The following is a 27,326-nucleotide window of genomic DNA, read 5'->3' on the forward strand; positions in this document are numbered from 1 at the left end:
AAATATTTGAAATAATTTATTGACAGACATGATTGCTGTATGTATATGCATAAATACATATATGTGCAAAAATCTCTAAATAATTATACGAGAAATTTTGTAACTAAAGATATTCATATTTATGTATATATGTATGTAGCTACATATTGGAACTGGCTACAAAGAGAAATGTGTTCAAATTTTTTTGGAAGATATGAAGGAAATCAGAAATATCTTCAGCTCAATTATTTTTGTTCGAGAAAAGTTCTATATTGCATATAGCAGTAATTACGAGTTGTATTAAAAAATAACGCTAATTTTAGTGTTTTGAAAATGATTATTCATCGACATTAATGTTGTCGCCTTTAAAAGAATCTCCATTCGATATTATGCACTTATGCCACTTTTTCCGATTCTTGTAACACTGCTCAAACTCGATTTTTAGGAGAGTCTTTAGCTTATGCGGTGAATTTTCTTATGCTTATAAAACGATATGCTTGTAAAGCCAACCGTAAGTCTTTGTTTTTGAAAATAGGGAAAATTCACACGGAGTCAAGTCTGGCAAATATGAATGATGGAGCATCCTTACGGTATTTTTGCTCGAAGAAGCAACGAAATATAGCTTTTAATAATCGAAAATCTCTAAGCTCATTAAAACATGTGTAACAACATAATAAGTATAATAAAAATGTTGACAATAGGACCCTCCAAATCAGCTAACTTTCAAAATTCCCGTTATTTTTTGAACACAGCTCGTTTTATGTATAAATTACACAACTTCGGAAATTTTCTTCGTAGCCCTCACATTAAGTTAAAGATTTTTTGTATCGTTAAATAACATAAATAATGCTATTTTCTACATAGAATAACCGTCCATTAATTTTTATTTTTTTCGCGTTATTTTTTAAATAACCGCAAACATGATTTTTCAGCTCGATTACGTTTCCATTAACAAATATTTGATTTGCAAGTAATGTGGCTATTAAATCGAGCAAAGAATTCGAAATTCTCAGTGGTCGGATAAGCGTAAAACGCGGAATCATTCAACAATAAGTTGCGCCTAAGATAGCAGCCAACGCAAAGTTTCACAGAGAGCAAACCAAAAAAGTCAACGAAAAAAAAGAACAACATGAATGATGGCGTAGGAAATACCTACAATTTCGTTTGCTGTCCACTGCCGCAACACCTCCCCCTCTCCTTACACTTGCGTGGATTGCAGCACCTTCAACTTGCGATTATCGCAGCATCATTACAAAACTTCAACTGCCACAGAGAAGAAATGCCCCAAGTAAAACTCAATAGAAATAAATAAAAACGTAAACGCCTGTAACCTTACAGAAGAAAAAAATGCAGAAAATTCCCTCACAGCACACGAAACATAAAAATTCTCAACTCAATGCGGAAAAAAATTAAAATACAACAACAACAACAAAAAGAAAAAGAAAAAAGTGCAAATAAATGCTTCATCTTTTCTTATCGCATGCAATAAACCAAAATAAACGCTTCATTTCCATTTGTCTCGCTACAAATTCGCCCTCAGACATACGCGTCAACCCAAGTGGGCAGGGCCGAACAGCGAATAGAACAGAAGAAGGACCCCAGACTGCATAGCCACAGACCGAGGGGTTTCTGCAACGTCACTGCGCCATTCAGCGGCATCAGAAACGGCGACAGCAACAACGACGCCGGTCCGGTGTCGCTGACGTAGCGTGCAAGACGCTCATAATTGTTGCTGTCGTTGTTGTTGTGCTTGTTGTTGGCAGCTAAGGTGGCCATTGTGCGAGTGTAATGGCAGAGAATGTTGATAGTCGCCGAAGAAAAGTTGAGATCTAAAGCAACGCCAGTGGCAGGGCCCACCCAAATCGGTTGGTGGCAGCGAAGAGGCTAAACATTTGCACTGCCCAACGGCCACTCGCTCACCTTCACCTCCGAAGCGAAGGCGCGTTCGTCATCATGCAAGGCGAAATAAAAAGCGCAAAATAATTTAAGAAGACTCTTTGTTATTTACTTATTATTATAATTTTTTTGCTGAGTGTTAGCTGGTGTTTTGCTTTTATTTTAAGTAAGCTTGAATGCAGTGAGTGGGGGAAATAAAATAAAACAACAACTAACAGCAACAATTACATCAGCAGTCATAAAATTGTGGCGCAAAAGCAAAGCGTCATTTCCGGCACTGGACAGACGGTTGAGAAACCAAAAAAAAAAACAAAACGGAAAAATGGCGGGCTAGACAACATTAAACCGAGTTTCTAATTATAATTTTTTGTAAAAATCACATTTATTTAAGTAAGTAAAAGTTATGATGAGGGGGAAAGGGGAGGAAAGTACAGCTTAAATGTGAGTTATGTACAGATATATGATGGTTGTCTCCAGTGCTTAAAACTCATTCTTATTATAAAGAGGAAAAAATTAATTGCAATAAAAATCTCATATTTCTAGAATATATGTGAAGTCTATTACACTGTACAACAATTGGCTGGGTATTGGACCAAACCATTTTTTTTGATTGTTATTGATTTTATTCAGTAATTAATAATTATTATTAAAAAAATTAAAAAAAAAATATTTTCGAAACCAAATATTTTGATTTTGGAGGCTAACTTCGAAAATTTGAGAATATATTTACTTTTACTCGTGTCTCAATCTCACTAAAAAAATTAGTTTGTTACAACACCCAGAAAAAAAGTGAATTTCAATTTTGTCATGTAGTGTTAATGATGTTTATACACAATATATCACTATTCCCCAAAAATAAAATCAAAATCTCCTCTTGAGCTTTCGTGTAAGCTTTAATGTTAATCCTATAGATAGAGGAAGTTTCAGCAAACTTGTATGGAAAACTTTTTAATTAAAAAGCACATGAAAGCTTGTTTTTGCTCAACAAGGGATCTGTCATCGAATCCAACTTAGCTTAATGATAAAACTATTACCTCTGATAAAATAAAAGTTGAGGTCTATACTTCATCAATATTTAGAGAATAACGAATTGAACAAGTCCCAGGCATAAATTATATAGACTACAAATCAAAGAGAGACAAAAAGTTTATAAGAGCTTCAGCAAAAAGTGGTCGAAAATTGATCTTCTCGGTTTGATTTTCTTTGACCCAACCGTGACGGTCACGTGCCCAAAATTATTTTTAAAACATAATGGCAAACTTATCTCTTATCTTAATAATAAAGCTAAATTCTATGCGTTTTATTTCTTTTTGAAAACCACATGTCTAAAAGAACACCCTTTATTACCTTATATTCAATAGAACTAAATATTACTGTTGTAAATTTTAATATTTTTGTCAAGAAAGAAAGATTATTTTAGGATTTGCTTTTATACATATTTTATTTGATGTGTAGGTTATTATTTCTGACATTTAAGGTATGAAATAACCAGAGATATCAAGAGTTATATCAAGAAGCCTTCATTTTTTATGTAAAATATGCAAAGCGTTATCAACAATTTTATACATACACTTTATAAGATTTCCGTTCGTGAGTTAGAGTATCATATATTATTTCTACAAAGGCGCTGCCACAAAGTTAAGCTATCACTTCGGGTGAATTCACAATAATAGAGATTGGAACAAAAAGCTGGAACATCAATCGCTCAAAAACGCAAATACTCAATCGGCAGCAACACCCGCGGCTGCAAAGGCGACAAACCGTAAGCGACGGGGGAAAAAGTGGAGAGAAGAGTGACTGAAGTGCGCCATTTCAAAAAGCGATCATTAATTACTTTATCCATTTTTTTAATTTTTTTTTAACACACCAGCGAACAGGTAGCAACAATAAAGCTTATCTAAATATGTTTTTTTATATATTCGTATGTACATATGTATTTGTAAGCGCAATTGTTAAATTGCTGTCAACGCCTGTTCGCTTGTCAAATGTTGCTTGACGGAAGAAGAAAACAAAAAGCTTCTTTTTTCAAACAACTGCTGCATTTCTACGCCGTCGTCAAAGCCACAAAAGCAACACTTTTCAATACAATTCAATGTGTAGCGCTTTGATTGTTGCGCCGAATGATCGGTAGTAACTACCAACAATAAACAATGGACACGGTCAGCGCGGACAGTGGCCGACCGCTAATCATTGCGCGCTGTCAAACGCCGTCAATAGCGGTTCCGAAAGCGTAAGTCAGCGCGCTTCTTCAGGTGATGCCACAATTGTTCGCGCCACAAATCTACTCATTGATGTTGTAAGACATTCTCTTTTGAATTCAAAAATATTTTTTTAAGCTGTCTTCTTCATCTTAAAGCCTTGACTGTGGATTGTAGTTGTGAAGTGCGATCATTTTTCATCGACTTTCCGCTACAATTGTACAATTTCAATTGTTCGACTTTGTAGAAAAGCTGCTTCCTAAGTATTTAGGTGTTCTTTTTGTACGTATATTCAGCGCTCGAACGGTCTGATTGTGGCCTTCTAAGCGCATCGTTGGTTACGGCGTAACAATATCTGCTTGTTCGTACAAGTATTCGGAATCGCTTTAGTCCCGCGAAATATGCGTGTAATCGCATTCAAGCGTTGAGCATTCAAAGTCACGTAATTTGAAAAGTAACCATTGCGAATTCTTGTCATTCCGCTTGAGGTACTTATGGCGAATTAGCCAATGAATAGGCAAGCATGCGCTCCAAATGTGTCGTTAAGAAATATTTAAGAGGTTTGCTTCGAGCTCTTTCAATAGATTTTTACACCTGATTTTTACACATATAGTATACATACATCAAATGCGCAGAATTCATTAGCTTAACGAAGATTCCAAGTTCGAGTGATGAGGAACATACTACACCAGACATTCATATTTACGAAAAATTATCGGTTTATGGATTTTTGAAGTTTTGTAGAAAGTTCGCCAATGTACATATAATATATAAGGTCACAAAGACATCCGTTATAAAATATGCTGTGACCTTTTTTGATGTTCTAAGCATAGTCCCTGGAACAAGCATGACTTGTTCCAGAGGTACCCAAGTGTTGGATCTCGAAGTTTTTATTAAGGGGATCCCCCCATTCTCGATTTCAAATTTTGACGATTTTCAATGGGCTGGTAAATGGTAAATTATTTGAATACTTAAAAAAGAAGGAAAAGAAGGAAAAAATTTTACATAATCTTTTTGTTGCTGTTTTTTGTGATCAAACAAAAGCCATTCATTTCGGCGGCGCATGTGATTTCGGCTTACTGGAACATCTCAAACCAAAAGTTCCAACGGGATTAGAAAGAGTACATGTTCGGCTCTGGTAAGAACTAGGTTTATTAATTTCACAAAAATTTACAAAATGGCGGACCTTTGAATTTTTTTTTTTTTTTTTTGAAATTCGCCTTTTTTCAGCCATAAATCAAGTTGAAAAGTAAAGAAGATATTCACCGATTTGATTTATCCTAGTTCATACCATAGCTATATATATGTATAGAACAACGTATAAAAATCTGGAACCGATTGGAGTAATAGGCTTTGAGTAAAGTCATGCGCCTGCCATAAAAACACTGTTTCGGAATAACGCGTTTAAAGTTTTGAGAAGCTCTCGCCGTCGTCTGACGCTTCCATCATAAATCGGCTATATCTTTGAAAGTTTTTAAATTTTTCCCTTGAAATTTTAAAGGTACATTCTTGAATAGTTCTAGGTTAACCGAGAATGAGGGGTCTCCTTAAGAATGATGATGATGATTGTGGGAGCAATACCATTTGGTAAATGTTGTTTAGGAATATATCAATAACAACAACAGCAAGTATGACCTCAGTAAAATTGAGCCTTGAGGATTTATTTGAACCTCCACAATTCTTATTTTAATTATGAAACAACCTTCAAGATAGTCTTCGAAATATTTTTGAAATTTTCTTACAATTTCTGTGCTAAATATATTTGATTCTAATATTAGAAACTTTTTATAAAAAAAAAACCTTATTTAAATCAAATTAATTTAAGTTTTTATTTTTCTTATAAAATCTTGATTTTGTAAATCCAGAAATCTATTTTTACTTTATCCTCAATATTGCCATTAAAAATTCTGAATTACTTTAAAAAACTTTTGGTATGACAAACCTACACAATGTCGCTTTACGTAAGAGCTTTTGCATGGCAATCAACCCCAAAGCGTGGATTACGCCATTGAAAATTGTGTTTTGTACATTTCGCTTCCTACAAGCACACACACTCGCTCATAATCTATTTAGCATATTATATACTTATAACAAAAAAAAATAAATGTTTGAGTACATAAAGCTTCCCTCATTTTGATTGACAGTTCAGCGCATACATCCCTGATGGATTTCATACTTTCATAGCATCCCGTCAATCTGAAAGTGACAACGTCAAATATGGGTGGAAAAAATTATAAAATAAAGAGACAATTTAAGCTGCGTTGGGTGTGTGAGAGCCAACGAAATTTGTATTGCTTTTTTTTGGGAATTTTTGTTATAATTTAAAAGCAAGTGAATTTGCATACACACATCTAAAGCTTTGAAAGATATTTTTTCCAAATTTGTATATAATATATAGCTATAAATGCTTTTATATAAATAAATACCAATAAATAAATATATACGCCAAATCTGCTTATATATATGTATACTTAACCTCAATTTGTTCGTAACTTTTTCAATTTCACCAGGCTTGGAAGTTTTATCATCCACTTTAAATTTTAAAACTTTCCATTCAAGTCGCAGCACTAAAGCCATTGCAAGTGGCTGTTACAGTTTAAACGAGTTTCAAGAAAATCGTTGGAAAAGCTGAAATTTGCGCCCGTGTGGAGAAAGTATTCAATAAGTTGAGTTGTGGTGACTTTTTTACTCAAGCTGGCAACCGATGTGCCGCAACCCACTTAATGGGTTTTTAATAAAACACACCAAATGGCATTGAGACCGGTTCCCACCTGTGCGGAGATGGCACACAAAAAAAATTTGCTGGAATTGACGACACTTATTTAATCACAATATTTCTGAAAATTTTTGGTTATTAGTCAAATTTAAATGTGGGAAAAAATCCAAACACAATCAGCAGCTACTGAAAACTATACTTAAGTGTTGGTGTGTGTGCTTTCAAATAAATAAATGTGTGTGTGTTTTGCATTGTTAAAAGTGTTTCGGAATTTATTTTTATCTGCTTGTTATCTTAACAAGCTACTGTTGTTTAATGATCACCGTTTTAAAACTCATCCAACGTAAATAGTTAATTGCATCAGATAGTTAGTTAGAGTCAATGAGGTTGGCTATGCATATATTCACTGCTAAATTATTAAATAGCTGTAATCGTTCTTTTTTTATAAAAAAACGGTTATGTAGGTGTCGTTCCTCTGAGTTTTGTCATGCAGTTTGTGGGAAGAACATATACAAATATGTATATATAAGACATATTCATACATATATATATGGTAACGGATAAGTTTAAATATATTTTAAATCAAACAATTGTTGCAGAAGTCCAAGTAATGTCTTAGAATTTATCTTAAGTCATACAAATTGCATCTTTCATTTGTTTTCTTGCAAATGTAAGAAGTAGGTTGATTTTATACCTAACTACATAAAAAATTTCCAAATTTCCCAAAAATTGTTAGTAAAACAATTGATAAACATGTTTCCAAAATTCCTATTGAAAATCTTCTTCTATTGTTATAAGCCATTATAGTGAGTAACTACCCTCCATACACGTTACATGTATGCCTCAGAGTTTTTTCCAAAATATTTTTTGTTTCATTTGCCCTACATCATAGTTTAAAAATAACAAATGTGGCCTCCAGAATATACGCAAAATCGTGAGCCAAAATTTCCACTATTTTATAAAAGGTAATAATTAATACCAAGAATTTAGCTTTACTATAAAGATGGGCAATCTTCAACCACATTTTGCAGCAATTGGAACATATATTAGCAATAAACGTTGTTCCGGAGTAAATCTGTTCACTATGAATTTTCAAACCAAACTGAGTATATATCAAGTGACAGCTGTCAAAAAGACTACATCCGAGAATGGTATGCCTCATTGAAATCCACGCGTCTAAAAAAACACCTGTATATAATGATTTCTCAAAATATTAGGTTGACAAATATCTCTCTTCCGCTTTTTTGCTCTTTATTCAATGCTTTATAAAAAGTGTTCCTGTTGGCCAATTCTGGACGTTTCAGGTCGATCTCCTGCTAAAAGCTGTCCAGTTGTTCGCAGTAGATGGTAGAATTAAGCGTCTGTCCATATGTGGGCAGCTCATAGTGGATGATTCCCTTCCAATCCCACAAAACACACAGCAAAACCTTCCTGGCCGTCAATCGCTGCTTGGCCATTGTTTGGGACAATTCAAAGGCCTTCGAGCTCGACTGTTGTCGCTTGATATTGTCGTATGTGATCCATTTTTCGTCGACAGTCGCCAGTCACCATCCACTTCAAAAATAGGTCGAGTTCGTTCCGTTTCAGCAGCATATCGCAGGCGTTGTATCGGTCCAGAAGGTTTTGTGCGTCACTTCATGCGGCACCCAAACATCAAGCTTTTTTGTGTATGCAGCCTTCTGCAGATGGTTTAAAATGGTTTGGTGACTAACTCCCATCTCCTGTGCGATGTCACAAGATGCCACATGCCGGTCTCTCTCGATGTTTTCCATGATTTGATCGGTATTCGTCGTCACAGGTCTTCCGCCGGCTGGCTTAGCCATGGTGTCGTTGAATCTCGAATCTGAATCCTCGAAACCATTACTACGCGGTTCGAACTGAGGGTAGGGTAGAGAGATATATTGCAACCTAAGAATACTTTTCTTTCCATTATTTTATTCTTTCATACGAACTTTTATAATATATTCCTTAGTATGAGCTTAGGTTCCTGGTTATCACATTTTTTTTTGCAAAATTTATATTTCGTTAATTTTTTTGCAGAAGGCTTTATGTGATCTTTATATGTACATTTATAATAATAACGTGGGCGTGGTTACATCGTGGTTACAACAATCCAACATACATACATACTCGTATATGCTTACATACATATGTAAACCCACAACGCCTTTCAAAACCACATTCCGAAAGCGTAGAAAATTTATGCGATTTATTCAAAAGTGGTTTCAACTGTATAAGAAATCAGTGGCATACAAATCGTTTAATCCATTTATTACATATGTATATACAAATAAGTTAGCTTGCATATGATAAAATGGCCATACTTTCGGGGCAAAACTTGCAACGGCAGCGGGCACAACAGTGAAAAAGTGCAACGGCAATTTAATTTATTATGCACTCTGGCACGACATGCGCTGCCTGGCGTTTGGCTTTGCTTGCAAAAACAAAAACAACAAAAATGCTGTTTAGTATATGCACAGAGCCTCATGCAAAATGACTGACTATTAAACATGCGCTAATATGTATTAGTGCTAGCATGTAGTATGGCGTATGGTGGACTGCATAATAGTCAAGAAGTAATTGCATTAAATTACAAGTTACCCTTTTGACGGCTTAAAACACGCAAGATTTTAATTTAATAACACAGCATAGAGTTTGCACTGATAAATTGCTGAGTTCTTTGTGAGTTAAATTGCATTCCCGTGCAATTTATTTGTGGCTATAAAATCAGCAATTACATGCATGCCTGTAAATATACATAAGTATATGTGCGTCTGTGTTTGTGTGTATTAGTTGAATTTCTATGTAATGTTGCATTTTATTCGCTCTTAGCAATATTTTATTTATAATTTGTGCTTAAAACTAATTTGCAGCGCCGCAATTCAAGAAAATTGAATTAAAAGTTGTTTTGCCGTTATAGCACAGCGGTTAATAGCATTATTGATAGTTGCAAAATATTCAAAAAAAATTAAAAATATTTTTAAAATATTATAGTGAATGCATGCACACACCAATACATATGTACTCCTGTCTGCATTTCACATTTAAATTACAATCTCTTCAGCGCCATTAACTTATCACCATTGCTGCATATTCTGCATATTCTGCATATTCATAGGTATATTATAAATGAATTCTTAAGAAAATTATGTAAACAATTTTGTAAATAAATTTCGTACATGCTACCGTTTGTGGCACTGAGCGACTGCTTTTGGCTGACTGACTGACTGTGCGACCTCGCGTCTGAAGTGGTGCCACTTTGACTGTACCTCCGCCAGCGTGAAACATTAATCATAATTTTTTCACGCTCCTTTCATGTGTTCGCGCTAATTTACATACTTGCTTGCTTGACTTGGAAATTCATTTGCTTAGAAAAATAAATATTTTTCGTTTTTCTAATAGCACAGTTGACATTTGTCGGGCGATATTTACAGGTCAACTGAAATTGTGGGACGCTTAGACATTGGAGAGTGTCAGTCAACAACAAAAATTTTATGCAGTACGATATTTTAGTTTGTATTTAAATTTGGACTTACCAAAATGGTTGAAAATGTCGACATAAATAGTTGTTGGCTCTCATGTACTTAGTTCGGCATGAGTTGCGCTGCAGAAGACACGCCTTGTTGCTTTGTTTTGAGTAACTCGAATATAAATAGAAGAAACATTGATACATATATACATACCTTCATATATATAAATAAACTCTTCTAAACAAATACAACTTTTGTTTCCATTACCACACTCTCGAAGTACGAAAGAAAGGGTGTTCGCCTAAAAGCACTTTTCTCATAAATGTCAAGCATCTTCCACAAATTAAATGATTGAATACATACTTACCCAGCTATCTATGTTATGCTACAAAACTGTGTTAATTCCACCGCTCAGGCTTTCATTAAAATTGAGTCATCAAAAAGGAAACCCGTAGAAAATACGGTAAGAGCACAGAAATTTGTGAGTGGTAAGTAGAATTTGTCTCAATCTTTCGCATTGACAGATTAAAAGGGTTAAGGGTTGCGCTTGGTTAACTATAAGGGACGCTTGTTTCTCATGTGACCTGGCAAGTGGACAGCTTCGCAACAAAAAGTTGCTTGGAATTAATCAATTTGCCAGAGTAGAGTTAATCTTTGCATTAAAACTAATCGGTTGGGTGGTTTTCAAATTGCAGTTGAGTTTAGGTCGAATACTTCTAATGGATTTATGTGAGTGTAAAATGAAGGGATAAATTGCAAATACAAATTTAGAGTCCCTAAAATATGGAATTACGACAATTTTTGAGGAAAAAATAGATCAAAAGCGACTCGAAAATAAAAAAAATAATAATTAAAATTAAAAAAATGAAATTTCGACAAGTTTTCGAATGTTCTTACGAAACTACGGTATATCCATAATACAGGATCAATGTAGAACTTAATTGTATCACCTTTAATATATTGTGTTCTAGTTTTGAAATTTTTTTTTTTAAATTCATAGGTGGACATTTCAAGTTAAAAACGTAATTTTTCGAAGTTAGAATCTGAAATCGAAATATACTTCGAAATTTCGAAATTCAGTTTAATGTAATCGTAGTCATTAATACTATTGTTTCGTGAGATTAAGCCACAAGTAAATTGTAATTTCTCTGATTTACGAAGATATCTTTCAAAATCGAAAATTGAATTCGAATTTCAAAATTGAGTTTAATGTTGATAATTAAAGTTATTAATTCGAAATATACTTCGAATTTCGAAATTGAGTTTAATGTTGATAATTAAAGTTATTAATTATAGCTTTTCCAGAGGTTCACCATAATTACAAACGTAATTTCTCTATTTTTGAAAGTTCAACAGAAATAGACTTCGAATTTGAGTGTAATGTATTTTAAGTTATTAGTCCTAGTGTTTCGAGAAATTGAGCCATAAATAAAAAAGTAAATTTTTAGTTTTTCGAAGTTAGCTTTCAAAATCGAAAATTGAATTCGAATTTCGAAATTGAAGTTATTGCTTAAAAAGTAAAAAAAAATACACGTTTTCTCAATATTTCGAAGTTGTATAACATTTTTCGGTAATACCGAAAATGAATCTTCGAAAAAACACAATTTTGATATTTGGAATAAAACATAGAAAAAATTATTTACATATTAAAAAATGTATACATCACTTGCTCCAGAGTGCATTTATATGCAGAAATAGCTTAATATAAGAAGCTTTCACTTCACTTCTTCAAATAATATACACGCTTATGCATATATGTAGTATAAATACTGGTACACTTTTTGTTACTCTACTACTACTACAAGTATAAACAAAGTCAAACAAGCAGAAAAGATAACAAAGAGTCTTAGACAAACGGAGTAAATCCAATTCGTTTCGTTTTGGTTTGAGTGCCGCTGATGGTGCTTCCTGACGGTAGCACAAAACACAAAAGCGTAACAAAAAGCCGCCAACAATGAGCCAGAATATGTATAAACATTAGAACACACTCATTCACACCTCCAATCTATATACACATATACTTACAAACACACATATAAGGCATATAAATAAATACATAAGCAATTGTGCAGCAAATATTTTCATGAGAAATCGACTTTTACCTAAAGCGTATGATTAATGATGCCGCGCGTTTTTGCCGCTACAATGCGAGCAACGCTCATCGATGAAGCACGATGGCACAAACGCGAAGGCGTGTTGCTGCAGTTGTATCTACTTTATTTCATTTCAATATTTTTTTTTCTGTTTTTTTTTTGTTGCTGCTGCTGCTGTGTTGATAGGTCCTTGATGGAAATTCCGCTGCAACGAATCTGTCCGTCACATTGCATAGCAATCTCAAGCGAAGCAGCGAAACAAAGCCACGTTAAGCAGCTTGGAGTGGCAGCGCTATTGGCGGTGCTTGGTCGCTGGGCTTATGGTGGCGCAGTGACTGACGGCAGTAAGTTGTAACATCCGCTGCAGCATGTGAACGCAATGTGACGCGCATTGCAGCAGAATTGAGAGTGGGGATGAGAAAGGAGCAAGTGATAGCGTCTCATTGGCATTGCAAAAGTGTTGCCACATGTTTTCAACTTTTACGGGAGTATACCGCTGCCGCTGGCAGTAAGTTGTTATATAACGAATTCCACTTTTTGCTTGTTCTCCAAGATTTTTCTCTCTCCTTTCAATCGATTTTGAATTTGTTATTTATATATTCTTATTTCCATCACTTGCATCAGTTGGCTTTGAATTGATTTTAATATTTTGATCAACCGTCAATCAAAGCGAACAGTATACTGCTAGGGCTTCCTTCTTCTTAACGGACAAATGCGAGCGATTCTTCTTTTTATTTTCAAATACATTTAATTCCCAAAATTTAATACAACTCCACTTAAATTTTGCTGAAGAAATTATTCATTAAAGTGAAGTCAGTTCCTACCCTCCATTCGTTGGGCCGTCTGTCATCAACTAAATTATTGTCAACCGGGTTATACTTGAAAACCACAAAGTTAAGCACAATTTAAGCCACAATAACGAATTTCCAACAACTGTGGAACAACAACAACAACAGTATACCGGACAATTACAAACATCTATGTGTGTGCTTACATTCACTTCAACAGTCTTAAACCGTTAGATATGTTACCACCGTTGCTGGGGGTTTTTCGTAAACTCTTAATGTTTGAGTTGAGCAAAAAAATGCGAGAAGATAAATTGGGGTCATATCTTGTATGTCCAAGGTGTGGCTACCACTTTGACACTGTTACTACAACAAAGTGGTCGCCACACCAACAACCAAACAAACACTCGAACGCAAGTGTAGTACATTTAGGTTAGGTCAGTCTGTTGCAGCAGTCAGTCCTGTATGGGATACCACCAGCACGCCGACCGCTGACCACACATACACTCATGGAGGCATGCAAATTTTACGCACATGTCCTTAATGTGTGCGTCCCGTGTCCTTTTTGTGGCGCTGACTGCAACTTTAATCGCCGCCTGCTGTTGCGAGCCTTGCCCATACACGCTCACACATGAAGTTGGTGATGCGTGTTAACAGCACTGCGGTCCACATTAAAATCATGGCGCCGAAGATGGCGCTGGCCAACTGAAAATATGCAGGTAGCGCTGACCGGCACCGTTTGCTTTATTTGCTGGTGTTTGAGGCAATTCAATTTCGTGCAACATTTTTCGCAAGCTTTCGACGCTTTTTTACTCGCATTTAATGCTAAACTTCCACTTATACTCAAGTGGTGTAGGCTGACTCAGTGGACTCAGGTTAATGGTTAAGTATATGCCAGCTACAAAAAAGTATTAAATAACTACCGCACTCCTCATTTATTCAAATTTAGTCGTAAATTATTTTTGTGTGCTTTTTAATAAGTGCAAAATACCGTTATGTAGATAAAAAAAGGGGGTTTCAAGCCACTAAACGCAAGTGTTAACATGTGAATTAGTACCACTTGGTTCACAATACCCGGTAGGAAATGTAAGAGCACTCATTTCTTATAGACAGCGAATTTTATTTTGTCAAAAGTAATTATTAATAACAAATATAATGTACATATATATATAAATATTTGTTAGAAATTACTTAACACAGAAATGAATTGGAGACTCGCAGAACAGTATTTTTACTTACTTGATGCATTACACTATACGGCAAATTTTTTTTCTGGGTGTAGAACAAAACTAAGTCAAAGTTTGATCTTCGAAAAAATTTAAAAAAAAAATTATATCGAAAAAATACCGGACCCCTTGTAACATCTGTCATATAATATAAGATTGACAGAAAAGTTTTAGAGACTTCTGGTTTTCAATGCGCCGCTACTAGATTTATACTCAGTTGTCATTTCATAACACTCTTTCGAACTTCGAAACCAAATATTTCGATTTTAGAGGCTAACTTCGAAAATCGAAGAATACAATTTGTTTTACTTATGAGTCAATCTATAGGAAAAAATTAGTTTGGTCCAATACCCAGCCCAGAGTGTTGTACAGTGTAATGAATTGTAATGATAATAATTTTTCCGGAACAACGTTCTTTTTAGCTGACTCCAATTGCTGCAAAAAGTGGTCGATAATTGGGCCTCTCGGCCATAACATTCAATTTTATGCATTTTATACATAATACTTACATATCTTTTCTTTGGTGGTTGATTAAGGATCGATCCCCCTTAGTCCATTGTGGAAGAATACTTTTCACTAAATGTTTTTTTGGAAATAAAACTAAGTTTGTAAGTTTTGATGGGAGCTATGTCAGGCTTTTTTACCGACAATACATGGGACAGAATTTATTTAATCAGTAAAGTACTTTGAAAAGGGATTCCATTGAAGTATCATGTACATATTTTTTAATTAGTAATAGCTGAACTTATTATCAATTTACACTTGATTTATCCAAAATTCTCTTGAACACACGCAGTAGAGATTGCATTGTCATTGAAATTAGTTTTCTCTATTTCTCAACTTCAATCCTGAAAATACACACAGCAATCTAAATAGATAAATATAGTACATATCCAGGTTTATATTTGTACATATGCATGTATATAAATTTACTAAGTCTGTTTAACAACAAACCACACAGTTCTTGTATTTGCCACACAAATCACTTATTTTCCAAATTTCCCCACCCAATAACCAACTATTGAGTACTGCACCGTATTACACCTCAACCATAATATTTTGCAGCATGTCAGTTGAATCCTTGCCTTTATGCCGGAAAATATGTACTTCCTCTTAGGTTATGCATTCTACACTTTACAAAACTCGAGCTTCATACTCGTGCGCCGAGTACGACGTGCCTTGCAGCTCAAAGGCATATTTAGAAAATTATCTTTTCACTCGTCGCCAAAAAGGAAATCATATTTTCTGCTTTTGTGCACTTTACCTTTTTGGTTTTGCGGTGCTCTATGGTTGTGTGTTTAAAGTGGAGCTGTTGCAGCTTCACTTAGCATACAAGTAGGCGCGCTTAGTTGATATTTGTGTGTGTGTTGGTGTATATTGCTGCAGCTATAGTTCGATTCGAATGCAATTGTATGCATCTATACTTTCCGCACTTGATCACTTGCAAGCTTGTTCGCAACTATTTATGTGCCCTGAACGAATTCCGGCTACAAAGCACACTTGCTGCATAACGGTAGTGGTCAATGTGAATGAGTGCAACAACACTAAAACTGCCAAATATGCTTTATGGTATCCGCTCTTTTGATATGAAGAAGTTCATTTGGTATCATTCAATAATTCAAAACTGATTTTTTGGTAATTTAAGATACAAATCCATGGTAATTTATTTCTTCTACTTTCTCATATTTCTTCTAAATGAAATATTGATTATTTTGCTTAATCTTAAAGCTGAAAATATGCTTTATTATTATTGTGCAACCTAAAAATATTGTCACACATTTTTCCCAAAATGTTGCAACATCTCATGAAGTCGCTGCTCGACTTGGCACTTGCTTGGCGCTTTTTTGATTGATTGATTAGAATTTTGTTAATTACTTTATATTTCGGGTTGGGCGCCATTTACTTATTCTTACAACAACTTACTTAATAACTTTATTTGTGGCAAGGTTGGAGCTTTAGTGTTGCAATGTAAAATTTCTTACGTAGATTTATTCATGTATATTATAAATAATGGAAATTTTGAAAAAATTAAAGTAATTAAAAATAATATTCGGAATGTAGCTGGATGATTATTAAAGATTCGAGATTTCTATTCAACATAAGTGAGAAAATTCCAGTTATTTTTTGAACACACCTCCTATATAAGTAATATATGAATATCAGTGAAAAATAAGTGTTCAATATATAAAGTGATAAGAAAATATCCCACAAAACGAATGCAAATTATCGAAGTTATACATCAATTATACTAGAGTCTGCTAACCACTGGCTAGAGCCTAGAGCCCTACTTTAATACTAATGAACACACTCAAAAATTCCAAATCACATTTACTCAAGTATCAAGGAAATGCAATTTTCAATTGCAGCTGAATTCGTTCCAGAAAATGGTCTCCCCCGACGCCTGCGTACTGCCTACACCAACACACAGCTGCTGGAACTCGAGAAGGAGTTCCATTTCAATAAGTATCTATGCCGACCGCGACGAATCGAGATTGCAGCGAGTTTGGATTTGACCGAGCGACAGGTGAGCGCACTGCCAGTTACTCTACTGCTATATTTGATACATGAATATTAACAAATAATTGTATTTTCTACTTGCAGGTCAAGGTGTGGTTTCAGAATAGACGTATGAAGCATAAGCGTCAAACGCTCTCGAAGACGGACGATGAAGACAACAAAGACAGTCTAAAAGGTGATGATGATCAGTCTGATAGTAGTAAGTGCTTTATCCTTAATTTCTCTTTTGGATAATTGGTTTTCGCACGTAGCTTGGCACTTTAGTGTAGCGCGCACATACATACAATACGCATGAACAATTTCATAAGGCACCATTATCATTTAAGACAACACAAACTCTCATTAAATAATTTTAAGCATGGAATTGTTACATTGCACTAGCTTCTTTCTGCAACTACAACATATCTATGTTCACTTGTATATATGAGGTACTTCAACAATTTGTAACAAAATAGACGAAATGGAAAATAATCTTATCAATCATTGTCATTGGCTTCGCGTCTTCTTTTCTGTGCCGTTGACACATCACCGCTACATCTCATTCCATCACTTTTGGGAGATGTTTTCTGCGGTTCCATGTACATTACAACCCTTTCAATGAAACAAGCACACTTTCAGAACTTCTTATAGAAATATGTAAGGCTTTAAATACAGGGTGTGGTGTTTATCACTTATCTTTGTTTTCACAATGACATTTATAGGAGTTCCAAAATCATAGTTGTCGCAAGGAAAGCTAGAATAGAGGTTATAATTATGATCCTCAATTAGATTTCAAAACGATAAGCACTTAAAGACATTCTATATTTGTTGAAACAACGTAAAAGGCTTGTTAGAAATCATCATCTATCGAAGAATTGAAACAAGAACTATCCAAAAATATACATAGTAGAACCTATAGAGACTCTTATGATTACATCCATGAATAATATTCAATAAAAATAAAAAAAGTCCCGTTCATTAGACCATTTATAATTCAAGAACGTCTGGAACTCTTTTGATGTTCTCTGACCCATAGAATTCGTATTCACCCGAAAAGCACAATAACTAAAAAGAAAGATACGCTTAAAAAAATTAATGTAGAAGATATAATTTTGAACTGATAGCTTTCATTAATAAACTCAACTAAACCATTTCATAACCTTTCATTTCACCTTTCACTCCATGCAAACACCTTCCTTAGCACCTTTTTATTTCTTATTAATTAAAATTTTCCTCCTTAAACTCTAGACTCCAATTCAAAGAAATCTTGTCAAGGCTGTGAGCTGCCATCGGATGATATACCGGATTCCACCTCGAATTCACGGGGACACAACAATAACACACCCAGTGCGACCAATAACAATGCGAGTGCCGGAAGCTGTAAGTAATATGGAATTAAGAAATAGGAGAATTTGTTTAAAATTAACTTTTCTTTTATAGTGACGCCAAACTCGACCTTGGAGTCAGGTATATCTTCAAATCTACTCGGTAGCTCCACGGTCTCTGCGTCAAACATGATCAGCGCCGATTCCAGTGTGGCTTCCAGCGTCAGTCTGGACGAAGATATGGACGAAAGTCCCATCAAAGTCAAGAAAAAAGATGACAGTCAAGTAAGTGCAGACAATACAAGTAAATCCAACAGTTAACCAATTTCCTTACTTATTGGGCAGGTCGTTAAGAATGAGGCGGTTTCAACATCCACCAAAGCGTCACCGTTTCCTTATGACTCACCGGTTGGCAATGGTGGAGGCAACAACGTCACTGGCAACACCGCTGCTTTGTTGTCTGGTGGTGGTGGTGGATTCCGTCGGAACTCAGACACTACGTCACACAACACGAACTCGAACTGTGGTCCCAACAGCGAAGGTGGTTCGCGTAGAAAACGTTTCCAAAATGGCAACACGGCGAATGCGGCCCATAACGACAGTGGCAGTGGGCGTGCTGGCATGGCTGCGTACTTCCATGGTGGCTACTACCCAAAACATAACCAACACGACCAACGGCCACACTTGCACCATGTGCAGCAGTCGCAACTGCAGCCACCGCAGTCGCAGCTGCCGTCGGCGCAAATACAATCGCCGCACGATTACTACGGCAAGTACGATATTGAATTCGCCGCGTCCGCTTCGCCGCAACACGGCGCGCAAGTAACGTTGCCAATGCCACCACATCACAAGCTGCAGCAAATGCCAAACAATAGCCAACTGCAGCACCAGTCGAATGGTGAATATCCGAGCGCCAAACCGGATTTCATTAGCAAACTTTCGCCCGAAATGCACAATGCAAAACTTCAACATGAATTCCAAGCAGCCAAGACAACAGCCGTGAATGCATTCCAACACACGCAAACTCACCACCAACCACAGCCACCACCACACCAGCAAGTCTTCTACAATCATGGTGGCGAACCAATGCCGCCAGGTGCCGCTGGCCAGTACATGAACTATAATCACCAAGGGGTGGACAATAGTGGTGTGTATATGCATCCTCACCACCATGGTGGTGCTGAGTTTGAGGCGACATCTCTGAATGCAGCCGGCAATTACTACGAAGCCAAGTCACAAACCGCCGCGTATTATGAGCACTTGAATTTCCAACAGCAACAGCACCAACAACAAATCCACCCCGATTTTCACCAACACCAGCAAGCGCACGATGTGCAACAACTTCAACAGCAACAACAACAACAGCATATTGGTGGCATACCAGCCGAATTCATGGTGGATGGCACACCACACATGAAGCTCGGCGCCGCAGCAGCGCCGGCAGTGACGTCAGCAGATGTTTACATGCCGCCCAACGCCAGCGCTCTGGGTGTGCAAATGGAGAACTGTGATGGCAGCTACGGCAACTTTGCCAATTTCTATGAGAATGGTCAAACGCAACTACAGCCGCAACCGGCTATGCCACCGCACCATGCGCAAGCACATCACCACCCACCGCATCCACACCCACATCACCAGCCTTCTGCCGGCCACATGAATATCGGTACTAACAACTTCGCTATGAATGGCGGTTCGCCGGCAAATGCCCCCGCTTATCCGTTGCCGGGCAATGGTGGACCTGTCGCTGTGGCTGGTGGCAATCTAACCGGTATGGAGAATTCCAATAGCTCTTCGGACTTCAACTTCCTCAGTAATCTAGCGAATGACTTTGCACCCGAATACTACCAGCTGAGTTAGTTCATCTAAGAAACTTGAAATCCTTAACCAGTAGTCATTCATGATTTTTTGTGTTTTAAGAATTCTATACGTTTGGTGTCTTATTTTATAATAATTCTTATTTTTTATTGAAATATAGAACTCATATGAATCAAAAATTATTTTATGTAATGTTGATAGTTTCTAGTTATGTTCTTTTTGTTTGTTTCCTTCACTTTTTTGAAGTACTTATTTTTAGAATTTGCTTTTCCAATATTTCCTTAAGAATTTCAAGTACTTAATTATTATCCGATTTTGATAATATTCTTAATTTTTGTGTATCGATTTTTCTTTAATTGGTAATTAATTGTTATTTAATTAATTTTTAAATATTATAAAAAAATATAAATTCTATGTTTTGTTTATATGCACAAAAAATGACAGTGACATGCTTAAATGTCTATATCATGTAAAGTTGATATCTTTGTCTTTAAATTGTTGTATATATGTAATAAGAAAAGTAATCCAGTGAAATGCTAATTCTGCTAATTAGTAAAATATTAGTTAGTTTTGCTCAAATGATAATAAAAATTAAAAAAAAAAAATCGATTATATATAGGTACATATATGTATATGTATGTAAGTAAAAAAATGTGCAGCAATTGTTGTTAGTGTTAAGATGTACTACTAGTTATATAGCTGTATATATGTATGTATAAAAATTTAAATAATTAAATAAAAATCAAAATATATATAAATTGTATGCATGTATGTACCATAAGTACTTCGAAAATGTTGTATATTAGTCGACCTTTATGTGCATTTGGCATATGCAGAGACGCTTTTCTTAATGTGTAGAATGTAAAATGTAAAGTTTTTTCTTACATGCGATATTAAATTGCAATTTTTTGAATAGCATGCGATTTTCATGCTTGCATAGAAATGGTTAAGCTTATTGTAGGCCCACCAAAAGAAATTCGAAATTCTGAAGTGAAATCGAAACCAGACTTTTTTTAATTCACAATAAAAAATACTGTTGTTGTTGCTAATATAAGTCAGATAACGTTACTTAATTAATTCCATTCCAATTACTTGGACACACAGAACGACATTACTACTTTTATACAAAATTGAAAAATATAATTTGGAATATACATATATAATTTGGCTATAATATTGCAGTATACAATTCCAGGTTTAGAAAACTTTCCGTCTAAAAATTGTATTTACTTAAAGAAATTTAAATTTTAAATCATTTTAAAGCAGCAGTAAACTTCACCAAGTTTAAAATAAAAAATACTATTTCCTTAGATTTTCGAAGATTGTTTAGAGTGTTTAAGGCATTTATTTTGTAGATATCGTGTATATGACAAAATTTCAATTTGGAAAATGACATCTATGATTTCTCAAAGTTGATAAGCCTGATTTATTCTAAAATTGAAGTAAGTGAGAAGAAACATCAAATAATGTTTTCCATTCAAAGTGATGTTTCAATCGGGGGGCTTGCGCTATGCACGAAAAGAGTGTTCACGTTTCTGGGTGTTCACGTTTTAGAGCGTTCATGTTTTCGAGCGTGCGCTGTACATCCTAATTCTGTGATAAATTCTTACTGAAATATATCTGCCATTTCATTAAAGAACTCAGCTTCTGTTAAAACTAGCTGTGTCAAATATTTCTTACCGCTGGTGGGGGAAAATAAATGATAGTCTAGCTTTATTGAGAAATTATTTCATTCTGATTTTATTTTGGTTTTTTACTTACTTATATACAAATTTTAGAATTATCTTAAGAACTAATTATATATGTATGTGTGTATGTCTATATGTATATTTTATATGTTGCACGATAAGGGGTTATTTCAAATGCACACAAGCAATTGCCCAAATGTATTTTTATAACCAATAGGTTATCTTGTGCATACATATAAATGTGTTTGTTGAGTGCATGCATGTTGCATATAGATGCATGCGTGCCTCATATAAATATATGTACGTTGTATATATAAATGTATGTATTATATGTATGTATGTCATTAAATATATTTGAACATACATATTTATGCTCAGTGGACTGTATGTGTTATTACATTTTTCTTATTTAATATTCTTAATATGTAGAGTAATAAAAAACTAAATATATACGCACATGTTCATTTTTGAACATTCTCCCGGGCGACAAAAGTGACTCCTGTTCTTTTTTGAACATTCTCCCGGGCGACAATGGTGACTCCTGGATAGATGACCTCAGCTTGTAATCGTCGCCTCGTCTTTACCGATGCCCCAATTAACATTTGTGTGTGATAGTTTTGGGAAGCCGCAAGAATAACGCCTTTGTAGCGACCAGTGCATCGTGCTCCTAATTCCAAAGTGGCCTTTAATGGCCCATATCTGCTCCAACATAAGTTGCCATGGTATTAGTAACTCCCAAATGGTTGTTACTACATCCACTTTTTCAAACAATATCTGTTGACTGTATTTTGCAAGTTTAAATTGTTCTCGACTTTTCCTTATATATTGTAGTAATGTCTTCTTATCAATTTCCAACGCATTGGATCTTTTCTTCAGTAATGTTATCATCTTTTTATATATTAATTTTTTCACATAGTGGTATTTCTTTTTCATTCGTGAATCAAGCATGTTATTTTTCCTCCTATATGTTGTATTGTTGTCTGGTATCTTCTTACCACGAATATCTCCACCAATCATCGTTGCCACAATCGGTGTTATTGTTATTCTCCAGCTCCTGCACGATTTGCTTCTGTATTGCTGGACATTTTTATCTTCAATATTTTCTTCGATTTGGTTACTTTCAGTAATAACTCCTTGTGTATATTTTTCTTCTTCTTCAACCAATTTATTTGTTTTTTCCTCAGATAAAAGAAATTCATGAGATTCTTCTGCTAAAGAACTTTCTGAAATAAGTTCTTCTTTCATGAACATTTTTTCTGACAGCAAATAATGCGGAAACGAAATTTCGCTGTGAACAGTGATACGTTTTGAAGACGTAGTAACATCTTCCTTCTGTGTTGCTACTTTTTTGACATGTAATGCATCTGCGTCGTCGTTTCTTTTCAGGTCCTTTGTAATTGGGTTATCACCATAAGGGTAGGTGACTTTCTCCAATGTGTATTTGTCATTAGTTGGTTGTTCATTACCGGCAAGTCTCTCCAGTGGCATATTTCCATCGTCATATGCCTTGGACCCAACTGTAGTAGCGGTGCCAAAAGTACTTCCACTATTAGCTTCCACCTTACCTTTGTTAGCTGGAGCCTTGAAAATTAGGCTCGAAAATTTATTTGATTGCATTTCTGGATCTGAGTCATATGTATTGGTTTGACCAAAGACACTATCCTTTGTATCAGCGTCAAAACCACTAGTAGCTGGAGCCTTAAAAGGTAGGCTCGAAAATTTAATGTTGAATAATTCCCTTTGCATTTTCAACATTCGTACAATTTCGGCGACTTCAATCAGTAATTCCTCTGCTTCAATATAAATAAATTTCTCGTCGTATTTATATGATAACTCATCCAAATTTTGCTCCACGAGGTTTTGAAAATGTTGTAATTGAATTTCATACCTTTCAAGTGCAGCTTCGTCAGCAATATATATATTTGCTTTTACCTCTGCAATTATAGATATAATTCTTTCTGATCTTTTTACAATTGCTTGCAATAAGTGGTCTGCCACTTTTTCGGTTGGGCTATACGCTCTTGCCCCTGTATCCATTCCTTTGGATGCTTGTTGTTGTCTCCCAACTCTACAACAAATGCGGTATACTTCCATATATTTTTTTTTTATATTAAAATTTTATAAAAAACAAACTGTTCTTTTTCTTCAAAGAATTTGAGGATTTTTGTTTCGATCGCCTTGTTGATCTTGCTGTGCCTCGACTCACAGCTGCTGTAATTCTTTGAATAACAGTTAACTAATGCGTATTGTCTCTCGCAAATACGTTTTACATACAATCTTTTCAATTGATTTTTTTTTTTTTGTCTTTTGCCTAATTCATGTATAGGACTTTTTCTTGCCTGTATTTCTTCTATATACAGGTCTTTTTATTTGTCTGAGCTCACATTCTGCTCTAAAGACCAAATTTTGTAATAGGTGCCTCTATATTCTAATAGCAGGCCTTCTTAATTGGATCTCTCTTCGGCTCCGGATCTCTCTATCCGGCTCGAAGGACCAAATGTTTAAAACAAGCTGATTTCAAATACCTCTTACCGCGGGTCGGGGAAAATATTTGAAACACCAAGCTTGAATGAGAACTATTTCATTCTCAAAATGTTAAGACTAGCTGTGTCAAATATTTCTTACCGCTGGTGGGGGAAAATAAATGATAGTCTAGCTTTATTGAGAAATTATTTCATTCTGATTTTATTTTGGTTTTTTACTTACTTATATACAAATTTTAGAATTATCTTAAGAACTAATTATATATGTATGTGTGTATGTCTATATGTATATTTTATATGTTGCACGATAAGGGGTTATTTCAAATGCACACAAGCAATTGCCCAAATGTATTTTTATAACCAATAGGTTATCTTGTGCATACATATAAATGTGTTTGTTGAGTGCATGCATGTTGCATATAGATGCATGCGTGCCTCATATAAATATATGTACGTTGTATATATAAATGTATGTATTATATGTATGTATGTCATTAAATATATTTGAACATACATATTTATGCTCAGTGGACTGTATGTGTTATTACATTTTTCTTATTTAATATTCTTAATATGTAGAGTAATAAAAAACTAAATATATACGCACATGTTCATTTTTGAACAGCTTCTATAAACCTGTCACATATACATTTCTATAATTTGGATATGACGATGCTCATGTTGGAATAATACATATACAATAAATTTATAGTACATACATTCATACATATTTATATAAATACATAAATGTAAATTTTTATAATTTTTTTTGAAACTAACAATTTCTAAAAAAATATAATATCTAGATAAACTTAAGGAAGTGTATAGTAACAAATATTGAAATGAATATAATTATTAGAATAAATAAATAAAAAATGCATATAAAATATATAAAAAAAATTAATCTAGCTTTTGTAATAGTTGTATTTTTGTTGATTAGAAATCGAAGTTGTTTGCAACACTTTTTGCCTAAAATCAATAGTGATTAACTAATTGATAATAAATTATTGAAAATAAACATTTAGCAATATTATGCTGTGGATTTAAATATTGTTTATTGTCTTGATTTTTTAATTTAATTTTCAATTGTAAATAAATTTTGCCTGATGAAGCAAGAAAAAACGTTCCAAGTTGAATCCGTACCGATTCAAGTGCAATTTTGTATGTGAAAAATTATTATTAAAATAAATAAAATGTAGTTATGTTTTTAATGAATTGCAAAAAAAATAAACTAAAATAAATAAATAAAAAATTTGCGATATGTTTTCAAAGTAAATATATGTAAATGTAATTATATTAATGTAATTAAGCTTAAATATGTGAATAAGTATTTTACAATTAAATGTAATTGAAAAAGAAACACAAAACAAAAACAAAAACAAAGCTAAGTTAAGCTGCTATGAAACAGTTAATAAACATAAACGTGCAAAATATAATTGACGCTAATCATTTCGTTTGACAACAGAAACCGTTATAACTGGTACTCTAATCACACTTTTTTATTTTTGTGTTTTGTTGAAACTTCATGTCTAATATTTGTAAGTTTTGGCACGCAATCACACAACAAGTTTAATAAGTTTATTAACGAATTTTATTTCATTCCATGACTTTAATGATTCACGAGCACATATATAATATATATATAGTATGTATGTACATTCATATGTGTATATACATATATATATATCAATGTACAACAATTGCGTGTCAGTCCGAAACTTACAAATATTCTATTCGCATGCCACTCTGACGCAACAACAATCGAAATCTACTACGATTCGAAAATATCCATGGATAACAGAAAAACAAAACCTAAACGAAAAAAGAAGTTAAATAAAAAAGAAAGAGTGGAAATGTGCCATAGAGAAGAAAAACAAATTTCCGTCCTTTTCGGCGAAAATTTTGACTGACAGCTAAAAGATGGATGATTTTAATGTCAACGCCTGTGAATGCATATCTCGCAGTGCCTTTCTTCCGATTTCCCATGGATGTGTGTTCATATGTACATGTGATGACGTTCATACATCCTGTGCCACATACTCAAACACACACGAGGTGCTTGTGCTTATGTATTTACACATGAACATATGTACTTGTATGTGTGCGAGGCCCTTTGAAATTGAGTAGCCTCATAGCTGGACGCTGTATTGTCAATATGGCACTCTTAGAACTCAAGTCGCCCAATTTGTGCCAACTGCGGGGAACCTTCAAGTACTTTTCAATAAACTGTAGATTTTCATAGAGTATGAATTAAGACATTACTGGATTGTGTAAAGACATATGCACATATATACATACATATGTTGTTTCTTTGAATTGTTGTGTTGTTTATGAATTTTATTTTATTTTATATTAGTATTGGAACTAACTTAGATCTTCGAAAAAAACTAAAATTTGCATATAGCTAACAATACGGGACACCTCATAAAATTTGTCATTTTATACACCATTTAGTTAAGAAGACAATTTAGATTAATTTCATATTTTAGATTTTTTAGTAACTTTATCCTGTAATTAATAATAAATATTTTATAAAAGAATTTGTGTTGAACTTCGAAACCAAATATTTCGATTTTGGAGGCTAACTTCGAAAATCGGAGAATGCAAATTTTTTACTAATGTCTCAGTCTCCCGGAAAAAATGGTCCAATATCCAGAAAAATGTTGAATTTATCGTATAATGTTATATTAGGTACATATGTACATATATTTATTGACTGCAATCAATAGCAGATCCACGTACTAGTTTGGGGTTGGTCTTTTTAACAGCTGTTACATGATTTATATTCAGTTTGGCTTGCCATTTCATAATGGACAGACTTACTTCGGATCAACGTTTATTAATGAAATACTCCCCAATAAGTCCCGATTGCTGCAAAAAATGGTCGAAAATTGGGCCTCTCGACTGGCATTTATTCGATCCAGCCGCGGCGTTCAATTGCCCGAAGTCCTTATTACAACATTATGACGAACACTTATCTTTCTAATGAAGCTAAATTATTGACCATAACATTAAATTATATGCGCTTTATATCTGTAGAAATTTGTTAGTTTGAGTCCTGTTTAGCAAATGTAGATATGTAGAGCCAATATTTGAAGAAATTTTTCTTTCTTTCAGACATACAGCTTTACAATGACGGCAAGTCTGTAGTCAACC

General features: G+C 34.5%; 2 protein-coding genes across 4 annotated transcripts in view; one reads left to right on the top strand and one right to left on the bottom strand.

Moving 5' to 3' along the window:
• LOC105220669 (holocytochrome c-type synthase) overlaps positions 1 to 4,161 on the bottom strand; it is a 130,441-nt gene extending 126,280 nt beyond the window's left edge. Inside the window, exon 1 of the mRNA XM_054225940.1 lies at positions 4,150 to 4,161. The gene's annotated coding sequence lies outside the window, so the exon portion shown is untranslated. The remainder of the gene's footprint in view (positions 1 to 4,149) is intronic.
• The window catches only part of LOC105220666 (homeotic protein proboscipedia), a 61,572-nt gene extending 41,292 nt beyond the window's left edge, over positions 1 to 20,280 (top strand). The window contains exons 4-8 of one of the 3 annotated variants that reach the window (XM_054225939.1): positions 16,730 to 16,887; positions 16,965 to 17,055; positions 18,108 to 18,239; positions 18,300 to 18,469; positions 18,530 to 20,280. In XM_054225939.1, coding sequence (XP_054081914.1) covers positions 16,730 to 16,887; positions 16,965 to 17,055; positions 18,108 to 18,239; positions 18,300 to 18,469; positions 18,530 to 20,041 — 2,063 coding nt within the window. In that variant the 3' untranslated portion in view covers positions 20,042 to 20,280. Of the gene's footprint in view, positions 1 to 16,729; positions 16,888 to 16,964; positions 17,080 to 18,107; positions 18,240 to 18,299; positions 18,470 to 18,529 lie in introns of all 3 variants that reach the window. The other 2 variants (XM_029045859.2, XM_054225938.1) reach the window with 2 other exon arrangements.
• The last annotated feature ends 7,046 nt before the right edge of the window (positions 20,281 to 27,326 follow it).

Source organism: Zeugodacus cucurbitae, chromosome 2 (assembly GCF_028554725.1).
Source record: "Zeugodacus cucurbitae isolate PBARC_wt_2022May chromosome 2, idZeuCucr1.2, whole genome shotgun sequence".
NCBI lineage: Eukaryota > Metazoa > Arthropoda > Insecta > Diptera > Tephritidae > Zeugodacus > Zeugodacus cucurbitae.